The sequence below is a fragment of the Semicossyphus pulcher genome, unplaced genomic scaffold, assembly GCF_022749685.1.
Source record: "Semicossyphus pulcher isolate SPU_LCO1_2020_fin unplaced genomic scaffold, fSemPul1.0.p SCAF_12, whole genome shotgun sequence".
Taxonomy (NCBI): domain Eukaryota; kingdom Metazoa; phylum Chordata; class Actinopteri; order Labriformes; family Labridae; genus Semicossyphus; species Semicossyphus pulcher.
Genome location: NW_027211626.1, coordinates 13,304,005 through 13,317,768, shown reverse-complemented (window position 1 = coordinate 13,317,768; position 13,764 = coordinate 13,304,005). Strand labels below are relative to the sequence as shown.

Here is a 13,764-nt window from a genome sequence, read left to right as displayed (position 1 = left end):
TGTACATGTTACACACAATTTCTCGTGACAAACACTGTGACCTCTGAGGTGAGATAAACGTGTCTCTCTCTCTGACCCCTCCACCAATAACCATTTGGTCCAGAACGTCAGAATGTGTTAACGCATTATTTACATGTTTGTTTGTTCTCCAACAAGCTGTCCGGGTGTTGTTAACGTTGATATTGATCAAAACCACCAACTGTGATGGAGTCCGCCTGGCAGCCCCATCAATGGGGTCCAGGCGTGCCAGCTGAATCCAGGCCAGAGGGAGGAGGCTAATGTCTGCTTTAACATCAACGCCAGCTCACAGAGAGGGTCAGGTAGCGGGCTAACGCCTGGGTTAACAGCACTGCCAGATCACATGCTCAGAAACAGACCTGAGGAAATGTAATGAAAGGGTTGGAAATCCTCAGAGAAACCTGAAAGGTGATTGAGTTTCTTTGTTGAAGACCCTTTCGGATATACTTTTATCAGGTCAGCTGGCAGGTAGTGAAGTAACATCTGGACACAGAGAGAGAGGTGTGATCTCTGCGTTACTTCTTCTGCCAACTGATGCATGATGGACAAAAGAGGTCACTGTAAGACTGATGCCAAGCCACGTACATCATGTTGGAGGGGTGTAATGTCTATTTTTACACTCAACATTGATGTTTGTACTATTCTCAGAGGCCTGTTTGAATCCCTCGTTTTTGAGTTTGATTAATAAAGAAAGAAAAGCTCAAATAAACAATAATAATGATTATTGTTTCATGTTTTAGGCTAAAATGTCATTAAATCAAAAGTGTTTATGCGTTGGCTACAAAAAATTGATTGACTTCACATGATTTTCTGTTATATTAACAGAATATGAACACAGCATGTGTTAATTTAAGCTCAGACTACATGAATCAATCTGACAAACTGCTAGTTATCTTGGTTAACCCCAAAGGTAAGCCCAAAAACTAGCTTGACTCTGGCTCCATCTTTGTCTCTTGTGTTTTTCAGCCCGTTCATTAGTTGGCTGTTTCTCCCTGTGTTCAGTTTCTATGCTAAGCTAGTTATCTCCGGATTGTAGCTTCAGATAAAGCATGCAGACATTAAGGCAGTGTCCCTGCTTTAATAGGTATAGGTAACACGTGTGTTTCCCGAGATGTCACACTTTGCCTTTAGAGGATCATTTTCAACTTTTTTTCAACAAATTCTTTGGTCTTATTTTCTTGTGTTTTGTCATCATTCTTGGTTGAACTTTGACCTGCTTTTACAAACATGTTTTCCATGGGATTACGGCCACACTCACAATTAAGTTATACAGTGTATGGTATATTATCTGGCTAAACTGGTGGGATATTTACAAACTGCATGCTGCCTGTGGCTTTCTTTGTTGTGTGTGCTTTTATAAAACCATTGGAAATAATGGTGAAAACTCCAAAAACAGGACATGAGTTATATTAAAGGAGCAATTCGCAACTGGAAAAAGTCGCGGTCAGTCAAAGCTGGTGTTCTCTGTAATCAATAGAAGCTTTAATAATTGAAATTGGCTCCATAGCTGTGGAGAAAGTTGTACAAACAGCTTGTGGATGAGCCCATTCTACATTCCTACAACACCCAGCGTGCATTGCGCCCCTCCCTCTGAAAGGAACGGCCTAGTGAGAGACTGGACTGGACTGGACTGACGCTGGAGTGAAATATTACCTTTTCGCTGCAGGCGATGGCTCACAGCAATACAGAGTCCGAAATACGACAAGGATATACCGGTGGATCGTCTAAAAAATCTTCAGGTCTGCAGTCTACATTTCCTGACAATTTTGAACGAGACATGACATCGGAGGCGGGCGTCCTAGATTGAGGAAGTGTAGTTTAACGAGCTCCCTGACCTCTGCCAGATGAAGCGTTTTACGTAGTCTGGCGGAGGTTTTCCAGGGCCCATTGGAGGAGCGGATAGCGTCCTCCAAAGGCACAGAGCCAAAGCGCATTTTCTTCCTACCATAATGGCATTAGCTCCCCATAACAGCATGATAGGACTGAGGTTGAAAATCGGTGAACTGGCCCTTTAAGACAGATTTATCCGTCCCCTTTCTCTGGTTGAAGTGACTACAAACAAACATTAAAAATTGATGATTTAGGGCGCTGGTTTAGCTCAGCTGGTAGAGCAGGCGGCCCCATTTACAGAGGCTACAACGCACTGATCGCAGGCTCTACTTCTGGTCTGCCAATCATTTGGTGCATGTCATCCTCCACTCTCTAGTCCACACATGTCCTGTCTCTCGTATGATTTGAACACAACTTCTTTTGTCTTAAGTAAGTGGCTGCAGTATAAGCCTGATAATACTATCTGAGAGGTCCTGATACACAAAATAATGCACTCTACACCTTATCTAATCTTTTTGTATATTAGGAGCCTTCTGCATTTCTTATTGCTGTCATAAAATAGCTTAATTCACTCTCCCGGAAAGTCTCTGGTTGTTCTTATCTGTTATCAATGATAGTAATTTAATGGCAGGCGAAGTTAATGAGCATTAACCTCTGAAAATATCAACTAAAGAAGGACGCCATGTTGCCTTCAAAGCCAAAACAACTTGGTCCACATTCAAACTCCCTTCATGTCAGAAACTTTTTTTTTTGCCCCTGTTTTGATTTTGTTTTCGGTGAAGGAACATAATCAAACACGTTTTTATTTCATTCTGGACCGGACCGTACAAAGAGGTGGTCTGATCTCTCTATTTGTGTTGTCTGTTCTTGGCTTCAGTCGTGGCTCGTTCTCCTCACGACCATGTTTCACTTTGTCGCCCGACTCTCCCCGCTGAGAGGGGACTGTCACCCAGCGCTGTGCCAGGCCCGGAGCTGGCACACGCACATACACAAAATCTTTGCTTCGTCTCCTCTCCTGTAGCAGTTCTCCTGCTCTGTTTTCCCGGTGTCATCTTAGCGAGAGACTGGTTCCTCCGGGCAGATTTGCAGCATGTGGTGGCCAGAGATTTAGCGAGATATATCTCTCCCATTAACATCTGCTCCCCTGGCCTGCTCCGCTCTTTCCAGAAGGCCAGCGCACACACCAACCCACACATACACACACACACACACACACACACATACGCTGTGGTTCATCCATGGTTGACAATCAAGGACAGTTGGTTTTGAGCAGTGTCAGGACAGTTAGACTCTCACAGGGAGTCTCCAAACTACAGGCGACTGGCACGCAGACAAACACTCAGAGAGCACATTTACGGCCAAACACTGAACGCCATCTGTCAGTCACTGTAGGAGGATATCACTGCTGACACACACACACACACATGCAGACACTGTCTGGCTGAATCTGTATTTATTACACAAAATTCACACCAGAACTGACTTGTGTGTATTTGTGTGTGCACAAGTTTGTCTTCTTGTGCATATTTTGCATGCAGAGTAAACACAGCACGCCTGTTCTGTCAGTGCGGTGTGTTGCATGTGTTTTATTTTACAGGGTCGTAATTAATAATATTGACAAAAATGATCATGTTTTCTTGGTAATTTAATGGAGGAACAGCTGATGTATTTTACTAAGATTAAAGCACTACCATAATGTGAAATCAAGTTGTGTTAACAGCAAATATACTCACACTATGAAAGTACTCATCAAGCTTGACAGTACTATAAATGTGGTATTAAGTGCTGCAACTAATGATGGGATTCTTTATTGATTAAAGCTCCTGTGAGGAGTTTTTCGCTGGTTTTGAAACAGACTGAAATTAATTGTGATTACTCTGTATGAGCTACAAAAGCAAACCAGACCATCAGCGACAAGATCGATTATTTCTACATAGATATTTTTAATGCCTGAATCTGCTGGCGGGGGGGTAGGTGTCAGACACAGCGATTAACTGCACGCTGCCTTTGTTTACATTTTCCAGGGCTGTTAAATTTGAAGTGAGTGATACATATGACTGTTAAAGACAGCAGGGTGAGATTTGTTGTTAAAAACCACCACTGAAGCATGAACAGGACAAAATCAGCAGAGAGATAAGAGGTACGGCTTTGTCCACAGGGGGCGCCGACATAAACACAAACAGAAAGTTCCTCACAGCAGCTTTAATGTATTATTAGATAAAATATTAGAAAATAACAAAAGGATATTCAATGTATAATCAAAAGGAACTAAAGCTCACATGTGAGCAGCTTGAACTGGCTGATGTTTCTGAACATGCTTGTTGTTTAATCTTCTGTCAGTCATGTTACAGGATTAGTATCATTATAGATGCATAAAGCATGTTAATGTTGCGGAGGAAGGAGCTGCTTATTATACTGTTACATACAGAACATTTGTTTAAGCTTTATTTAAGAACAATTTCGAGGTACACACTTTGTGCCACTGTATCCTTCTACAGCTTTAAGATTCAAATATTTCTACTTTTTAATCCACCTCTGAAAGCAACAGCAGCTACTTACTTAGGATTTACCAAAAAGTATATCAAGCAGGTAAAACTAGCTCTACCTTTAGCAGGATAAAGCTGCACATTTGTGCCTCATAATAACACAATACTCTGGTACTCTCTTGCACTGTTCTTTGTTAATCTATAAAATGCATCCTATATTTTGTGTGTTAAACTTTAATTTAAAGCGACTACAGCTGTCCGATAAATGTAGCTGAATTAGAAAGCGTAATATGTCCCTCTGAAGTGTCGCGGAGTATAAAGCAGCATTCAGTTAAAATACTCAAGTAAAGTTCAGTCCTCGAGTTTTCACCACTTTACATATTTTCCACATTAAGACTTGATTTTACTTTCATAATGTTTCATAATCAAAGTTTCACAGCTGAGAGCTTCATTTGATTCTTACAGTTTGGATTAAAAAACCTGATTAAATTAACTTTATCTGTTTTCCATTGTGTTTGAAAGCCCCACCACAACAGATGACACACCAGCCTGCAACAATAACGCACATGGATGTCAATCTGCAGCCCCATCCTCTCACTTCCCGCGACCCTGCGCGGACAAAGGGAAGTGTCAACACCACCTCTCTAACTGCACAATTAACATGCAAATGAGCTCGGTCGCTAATGGCTATGGCAAAGCGCTCTTATGATGGAAATATGCTTTCTGTTTTGGCAGTATGGGTTAAACATTAGTCTGTGGAATCAGCTGAGGACGGGAGGGCAGAGGGCCCCGAGGCTTCCCCGAGGGCAGAGAGAGGGAGAGAGAGAGAGAGAGAGGGGACGGCCTCTGCACCTGCTTCACTAACTATGACTATGACACACACACACACACACAGAGCACGACCAGGCAGTTATAATCAGCCTCGTTCAGGCTGTCAGCGCGGTCAATAACTTATCCCCTCAACTGCTTTTGTTCTAGCAGCAGCAGCTCGCCTGATGCGTTCGCTGCCCCTTATTCAACGGAAATTTATTTTCAATTGCTGCCCTCAGGCTCCGGCCCCGCAGCCGCTCACTGACCGAGCGAGTACACACACACACACACACGCACTTTCACACACACTAAAGGCTGAATGCAACGACAATCTGTGATTAAATTTGTACAAACTCTGGAGTTTAAGTCTTAAACGCCCCGACTATGTTTTAACATGGTGACTAAAACAGCCTTATATTTGCAGCTTTGTAAAGCTCATTATTAGGCTTATTTTACTTTATTTTATTGTATGATTATATAATGCATAACTTATATTCCCAGCCCAAAAAAGGCGTAAGAGACACCATTATTTTGCAAGAAAAAGAAACCACAATTTTCACACAGACTGTAGAAACAAATGTGGCCAACTTGTGAGACCATTCCGATCCGTCAGTGCACAAAACATTTAAGGATTTTGAACATCCCATTCTTCTCATTTATCGAAAAAGACGCAGCTTGCTCACAGGGCCACCAAGTGAGCCTGACAGCATTTGTTTGCCTTGTTAGCATCTGTGTCCAAGAGTGAAAACAGGCCTGTTAGTGTGTGTGTGTGTGTGTGTGTGTGTGTGTGTGTGTGTGTGTGTGTGGAGAGAGGGTGAACAAAGCAGTGTTGCTTTAAGTGATAAACCTCGAGTGGCTCCCAGTAACAGGTGTGTGCTCTTTCAAGGACCGCTCGTTTGTCAAGCCTCGTGAAAGGAGGAGCTGATGGCCACAAGTCCATTCAGTGATCGCTGACCGGCCCTGCGGACCGAAACACAGAGGACATAAATCTCACATCTGTCACACAGTCTTGTGCATATATACACTTTGATTTATCACCGCGCTTAAATTATGAACTGTTTGAAAGAGATGTTATTTGACTCTTGTCTAATAAACCTCTCACACTTTTTATGATAGTTTTATTTTATGCTTGTCGTCGTAAATATTCATGTTAATTTGCAGATTTAACTTCTGCATTACAAACTTACTTACGCTTCTTTTGTGAGACGGTTTTCTTTTGCTTTTCTTATCAATCAACTCATTTTTTTTTGCAACTGTTCACACCTGATCTACCTCCAATTTAAGTTTTAGAAGTTTTGATCGCTGCTTCAGACTTTAATGTGGCAGAAAGGGTAGAAGAAAAAGGGAGAAGAAAAAAATCTAGAAGCGTCAAATAATTGATCAAAAGTTTTTGCTAGGAAAGAATAAAAAAGTAGCTTGAATACCTGTTAAAAAACAAGAAATGTCTACGTTTTATAGCTGGTGTTCACAGCTGTCTACCTTTCATTTCTTCTTCCTGTTCCAAATGTAATCATTCATTTAATATATCCTGTTATTTTTCATTGCTTTATATGCTACTTTGCATCATTATCACCTCATACTTTCCATCTCTTCTAGGCCTCCCTGAAAGAAAAAGAGGGATTTGAGTCTCAGTGGGATTTACATGATGAGGTAAAAGACTAAATAAAAGTCTAATGAGCATCATTTCTGTGAGTCCTGCCAGGAAGATAAGCCCCGCCATTATGATAAACACAGTGGCAGAAAAACACTTAATTCAACCACTGTTTGCAAGTGTTTAATTACTTTTAAATTGTTTATTTTACTAAGCTAGACAACAGAAGGTAAATGCTGAAATTCAGAAGAAAAAACTCCTGTAACCCCGTGATTATTACAAGATTTACACTCCCAGAATAAAGCTGAAAAAGCAGTCATTTAAATTCACCCCTTTACATGCAACTGCCATGTTTTGCATTTGTTTTGTGCGTGTTATTTGCATGTGCATCATTGTATTGTGCATTATAACTTACAACTGCCCCCCCTGCATGAATGTAACAGAGCTGGATGGCAGCAGCAGCAGCAGCAGCAGTTGTCTCTGCTTTGCTCGGCTCCTAATTAGCCAGAATTAAGAAGTATTTCTCGGCCCATTGAAGAGTCCATTTCCTTTGAAACGGGAGCATAATAAACCTTAAGTAATTACCCCAACTCATGACTATTAACTCGCAAACCGCCAGCTTCCCTTGACAACATCCTCCTCAGTGTTGTGTGGTTAAAAGGCCATTGCAGCTTCCCAGCTATTTACATCCCATCTGGCGGCCTGCGAGGGACAGAAAGGCTCGACTCATTCCTAAAGACAAAAAAAAAAAAACGAAGTGTAAAATGAACTCTTTCACTCTTTCCAAACTTAGCCACAGAACTTGCGTTTTCTTCCCTCCGAATAAGTTACAAAAGGCCTTCTTCTTCGTCTTTTCTTTTTCCGCCTCTTTATTTTTTTAATCCACTCACTCATTTGCATTTGGCGAGGCAGAGGAGGGGGTCTGAATGTATAATCTTCTGCATTTAGTAGCCTGTAATCCCGACGCCTTTCTGTGATGTGATTTTCTCCTCTTGGTCCCCCATGAACAATTAACTTGTAATCTCCACAAACATACATTCTGTCGCTGCAGAGATGAGACGGAGAAGCACCCAAGGGACCCGGCGGACAAACCGCTCTGCCGCTCCCCGAGGAGGATCACTTTCTTTCTGCTGCAGCGAACAATTCAGCCGGGCTCCATTAAGGCTGCAGCCCGCTCCCTCATTTCATCCTCCTTTTCCCTTTTTAACATTTGTGTTGGCTGCTCGGAAATGTTAAATAAATGCAGCCTGACATTGTCTGTGTTTTAACTCGTCATTAGCTGCAACATGGGGCCTGGAGGTGCACAGGGGAGGCGAGAAAATTAAATGAACCAAGGGTGTAAAATCTGGCTTGAAAATCAGTTTAAAGTGGGAAAGTGTTAGAAAATCGAGCTGTAGCTTTAAGGCTTCTCTAAAGCTGTATCCTAAATATTACATATGGCAGACAGGCTGGAAAAATCTTGAAAGTGTTGCAAATACACTGAAGATTATTTAACTTGTGTGAAATAATTTGTCGGATAAAAACACACAGAGTAAATTTTGGCGTTTTCCTTTTAATGATTTTGTTTACAAACCAACATTTGATGTTTTTTGTTGTATTTTTTTGGACTAAACTTTGTTAATTGTTACCTTTGTTCATTTTGCACAAGTACACAAGCTAATAGGTGATACATAAAGTCTGTAAAAGCAGCAGGCCATTGAGGCCTTGCTTTCGTATTGTGTGTTTAACAAGTATGTAATTGAAGATACATTTTAAATAATGAGAAATGTTTTAGAAACATATATTTTGGCTGAAATAAACAAAAAGTTTGTCTTTGTCGGACAATGAACCAATCATTATTATATTTTGTAAGGCAATAGATTTAAATGTGCTATAATCAAAGCTAATAAAAAGCAATAAATAATGAGTCAAAAATGATCTAAATGTAGTGATGACATAATACATTTTTTTGTTAATGTTTTGGAGTTTAAAGTGAGTGTTTTTTTTTTTAATAAAAAGGAGGGAAAGACAGTGAATCTGATCCATAATTTCAGTTTTATTGAAATTTCATCCAGGGACGCTGGGCGATAATAAATATTTCATCAACAATGTACAAAAATAAAGACACGGGGTCTCTGGGCATAACAAACTCAGTTCAGCAAAAACAATCATGCTGCAGTAATTGAAGCTACCATCATGCAAAAAAAATATGATCATAAAAAAAATCCGAGCACAAATGGACGAACAGCGTGACACAAAATAAACATGAATCTAAATAAACCTCCGCAGTGCAGCAGAATCATTTTAGCCAAACACATTAATGTCATTATTTTCATATAGAACTCAAGTTTTAAAATCCTTGGTACAAGGCACAGAGAGCATTCTTCGTTTTCACAAAATGACGCCTGATACAGAAAAAAATGTCAAATTAACAAGTGTTCATGCAGCCTCCTTCAGCTTTCACATCAAGGTGTGAGACTAAACTCAGTCACACACAGGAGGCTCTGGCAGCTTGTTGCATGACGCACAACTTTTTCTTTTTACCGTCATCATCAGTCTTTAAAGTCCTTGTTACAAGGAGGAAAATAACACTTTTTTTCTCATACGCCAAACAAGAAAACAGACAGAACAACAGCATGCACAAGTGAGGCCGGATCCACCCTCATGCCCTGAATTCTCTATTTACAATCACATTACATCTCAGTCTGTGCGCGTCTCTGGGCATCATTTCAGCCCGTCCTTGCCCTCCCCTGTGAGTCTCGTGAGCCCGGTGGAGGTGATGGGGATGTGCGGAGGCGGGGGCACCTGGCAGATGGTGCAGGGACACGGCAGTCCGGCCCAGTGCTGGAAGCCGGAGCCCAGCTGCAGGGCCGGGGGCGCAGCCGGGGAGCTCTTCATCAGGGGGTGGGGTGCCCGGATTGACGTGAGTCCCGGCAGCGCGCTCGTGAGGGTGGAGGACGTAGAGGAAGTTAAAGCGCCACCGAGAAGAGGGTGCACCTGGTGCGCGGCGGCGGCGGCGGCAGCGGCGGCGGCGGCGGCAGCAGCAGCGGGGCCTCCGGAGTGTCCACCCGGGACGGGGGCGTGTGTCACGGTGCCACAGTGGAAAGCAGAGTGCTGCCCGCCGTAAATCTCCCCCACCAGCCGCTTCATCTCGTCCAAGGAGCTCGTGAGCATCAGGATGTAGTTCCTGGCGAGAAGCAGCGTGGCGATCTTGGACAACTTCCGCACCGAGGGCCCGTGCGCGTAGGGCATCACCTCGCGCAGGCCGTCCATGGCCAGGTTGAGGTCGTGCATGCGCTTCCGCTCCCGGCCGTTAATCTTGAGCCGGAGGTGGTACATCTCCTCCTCGGTCACTTGCTTCTTCAGTTTGTACTTGTTGCTATCCGCGGACGAGGACTTGTCATCAGAGTGCAGATCAGCGCCGGTATGCTTCTGGCGATGCTGCTCGCCGCTCTGCGTGGAGGAGGACACGGAGGAGCCGATGTGGTGGAGGTGGTGATGGAGGTGTGGGTGGTGGAGGTCACGGAGAGACATGCCGTCCATGTCCGGGGAAGAGGCTCTGCTGCTCGAGCTGGAATCTGAATTCATTTTATGGGTTTGCTTCCGAGGTTGTTGGGTAGGAGGTCTCTGCAGGCTTCCTCCCTCTCTCTCTCTCTTTTCCTCTCTCTCTCTCTTTCTGTAGTCACTCTGGTCACCTGATGGTGTCTGGATGCCTCCCGTCCCAAACTTCTGTCCTTATCACACCGCTGACACTCTGCCTCTGACTCTCTGTGTCTCTGCGGTGGAGGACACTGATGATGGTATTTATACACGCGGGCAGACAAAAGCGGCTTTCCTATTCATAACGCCTCGTTAGGAGGATGACGCGCCCGTTAGAAAGGGGGCGGTGTGCTTTGACTGTCCCAGTGACCGCGGTGCGCAACCATTCACTGCCATTGTCAGGACACTGTTGGGGGGCACAGCGCGCCTCTCTTCTCTTCTCCTCTTCTTCTTCTTGTTTTCTTCTCTCGCTCTCTCTTCATCTTTTCATCTCTTTTCTCTTCTTCTCTTTTCATTCTTTTCTTATCTCTTCTCGTGGATCAGAAAGTTGCTCTTCCTGGGACAAACTGGTCAGTATTAAAGTTGCTTCTTTAGCCATCATACACGTTTTAGAAGTTATTTTAAGAACCTTCAAGACTTTATTTTACAATATATTCTTTGTGGTCCGTCATGTCTGCTGAGCGTTTGTCCGAGCTGCGCATTTTACGCACAAAATCTATTAAAACATGTTATTTTCTAAAGACGTTTTGATGTCAAAGACATAAAAACTGTTGGATGCACCCGGAAGAAGTCAGGTCCTCTATAATCCTCTCCCAGCTTTCCTTTTGCAGAGTGTTTTTCGGACACACGCATTTTGAGTCTCGCGCTCCGGCCGGTGCCGGTTGCCTGAGGGAGTGAGGAGGAATGAGAAGGGAAATTGCCTCCCCAATTCAGTGGCTCCTGCGGCCGCAGGGTGCTCGGCCTCCGCGGGGACAGAGGTAACCTGCCCGCTACTACACTCTGCGCTCGTATGGCAGCACGTGGGCGTCAGGGTCCGGACGTCCACAAAACTTCTCATCGATTCCAGGTTTACTGAAGGATCATTTCGTATCTTAATTATTCTGTTTTATTTTTATTTCTAAATGTAATTATTACTATTAGCATTATTATTTGTAGGTATTTAATAGCTTAAAGGTGTGTTTTTCAATTCTTAAAAAACGCCCCATTAAATTAAAAAACGATTTCGTTAAATATCTAAAAAATTTAACTGGAGGACAAGAGTTTAAAATAATAACATTTCAACAATTAAAATCAAAATGCTTGATTTGTGCCTTAAATGGGGGACACAAATATTAATTCACACACACATAAAAATATAAACCCAAAACATAAGATTGTTAGAAATGTCTTACTAAAGATTTTTTTAAATAAACAAAAGAAACTGCCACTAAATGCCTTTTCAAAATAAAAGACAAAAAACAATCTTTTATAATTGTTAAAATCTTGATTTAGATCCGACGGGCGTCTGAAAGTGTGAAAATATGTGGAGAAAGCATTAAATTGAGTCAGCATTGTGTATATTGAGCTGCTGAGAGCGCTCTCTCCACTCTGAAGAGTCTCCTCCAGATCTGTTTTGTGGAGGTGGAGTGGAGGATTGGGCCTCCAACAATAACATGTGGAAGTGGCTGAAGCACTTCTCCTGTGACCACCACCTCAGTCTGCATCGCTCCATCCATCCATCCATCTGTCTGTCCATCCATCCGTCTGCACCCACACACACACACACACACACACACAGCACTTCAAACCCGGATAATAAAGTCTGTCTCAAACTGGTCTCGGTGCTCGGTGAGATCCCCCTGGTAGAACAGTAAAAATGTGTATTCACGGCCTCATTGTTGGCCCAGCAAAAGAGCCCTTCTCATAAAGGTGCTGCCAATGCAAAGAGAAAGCGCTGCTCGGCTTTGCTCTCTCTTGGTGGCATTTGAAAGTGTAAAGCTTTGAATACCAATTGCTTGAACTGGACATATGTGAATCCGCTGTAAGCCTACTAATCCTGTCCCCAAGTGTTTCTTTGTGTGCGCGGGGCAGCCTCGCACACCCAAGAGAAAGTGTTCCTAATCCGGCCAATGTGGAGAAATGTGTGAATGAGAGGCACAGAGGAGAGGGTGTGTGTGCGTCAGGTATCATTTTGTGCAGGAACACATGCTCCTGAATGGGCTTCTTTTGCTTTATTTATGTATTTTTTGGGGGTGTATTTGAGTGTGTGTGTGTCCGTCTGAGGCCCCTTGCTCCACGCCACCAGGACACTGGTCTAAATGGAGGCAGTTATTCAGCGTTCCCCACACTACTGTCGCAGCAGGTCGCCCCTAATGTGCTCTTTTCACTGCGTAAGCTCCTCGCTCTCCTTTTATTCCCCCTGTTCATGTCTTTTTATCTGTCCTCCTCTCACACTTTCTCTCGCCGTCTTCACTCCGTCTCTGGAGCTTCTGGCTCTGCTCGCCCTCTCTTTTTATCCCTCTCTCTTTATAAGTGCCTCTCAGCCCTCGCACATTAGTATATGGGCAGCAAAAGGACAGTTGGTCACACAGTAAAAGTCGCTGGGTCAGAATTGACCCAATTGATGTCAATACTGGGTTAACTTGACACAGTTCCCCTTGGAAGAAAACCTCCAAAGACAATCTGTTACTTTTTATATCACTGTTAAACGGCTCTTTATAATTCTGTCCTCTTCCAGGAGAAACAGGCGGTCTTCACTTATTTTTACCGAGGACTGTTAAAGACATAGTGTTCACAAGAATGGGACATACAGGTGGACGGACGGCTGAGCGTGAAGGCAGACAACCTGGAAGTATAATGTTAATTTCCATCTGTGTGAAATTTCATCATAATTAGCATATTAATCAAAATTATGAGGTCACAGTGACCTTTGACCCGGTCACAGCTATCACTGGCACGGAGGCCTAAAAACTGAGAAAACAACCCATTGGTACTTATTAAAGTTAACCTAGAATAGTGTGCTACAATGCCCTGAGGTCACAGTGACCTTGACCTTTTATGCCATTACTGCTTCCTGGCGTTCCTGAGATAGAGCATTCACAAGAATGAGATGGACAGACAACCAAAAGCATCGTGCCGCACTCGGCCTGGTAAACGTTTGGGACTTTCAAGCGGAAACCTGTGCCTTCGAGGTTTAAAACAACCAATCGCCTCTCCTCATCTCCCTCCTGGGTGGGCCAGGCCACAAGACCCGCGCTAATAAGCTGAGGGCAGTAAACGGTCAATGGAGGCATCCCTCCAGCAGTACAAGACAGTACGTTAGTGGCTGCTTCACTATCAGCGTGATGCAAACAGTGAACATCTCTGAGCCGACAGGAGCACAGTGACAAAAGGTCAAGGTCGCATTCGAAGGTGTCAAGGTTTGCGTGTAAACTGAAACAAACTATTAAAAAAACATTGTCTGTTGCATTCAGATAGCTCCTGTTTGTAGCTCTAATCAGGCACCAAAGTGTGGCTGCTGTTCAATATTTC

At 43.4% G+C, this 13,764-nt stretch overlaps 1 protein-coding gene across 1 annotated transcript; it reads right to left on the bottom strand.

Moving 5' to 3' along the window:
* Positions 1-9,438: 9,438 nt before the first annotated feature.
* Positions 9,439-10,302, bottom strand: olig3 (oligodendrocyte transcription factor 3). Its single transcript, XM_069659198.1, has one exon. The coding sequence runs from the start codon at positions 10,300-10,302 to the stop codon at positions 9,439-9,441; it is 864 nt and encodes a 287-aa protein (XP_069515299.1).
* Between the last annotated feature and the right edge of the window lie 3,462 nt (positions 10,303-13,764).

What these genes read in the sequence shown, in the direction of transcription:
- olig3 (XM_069659198.1), bottom strand. Translation starts at nt 10,302, where the DNA reads ATGAATTCAGATTCCAGCTCGAGCAGCAGAGCCTCTTCCCCGGACATG.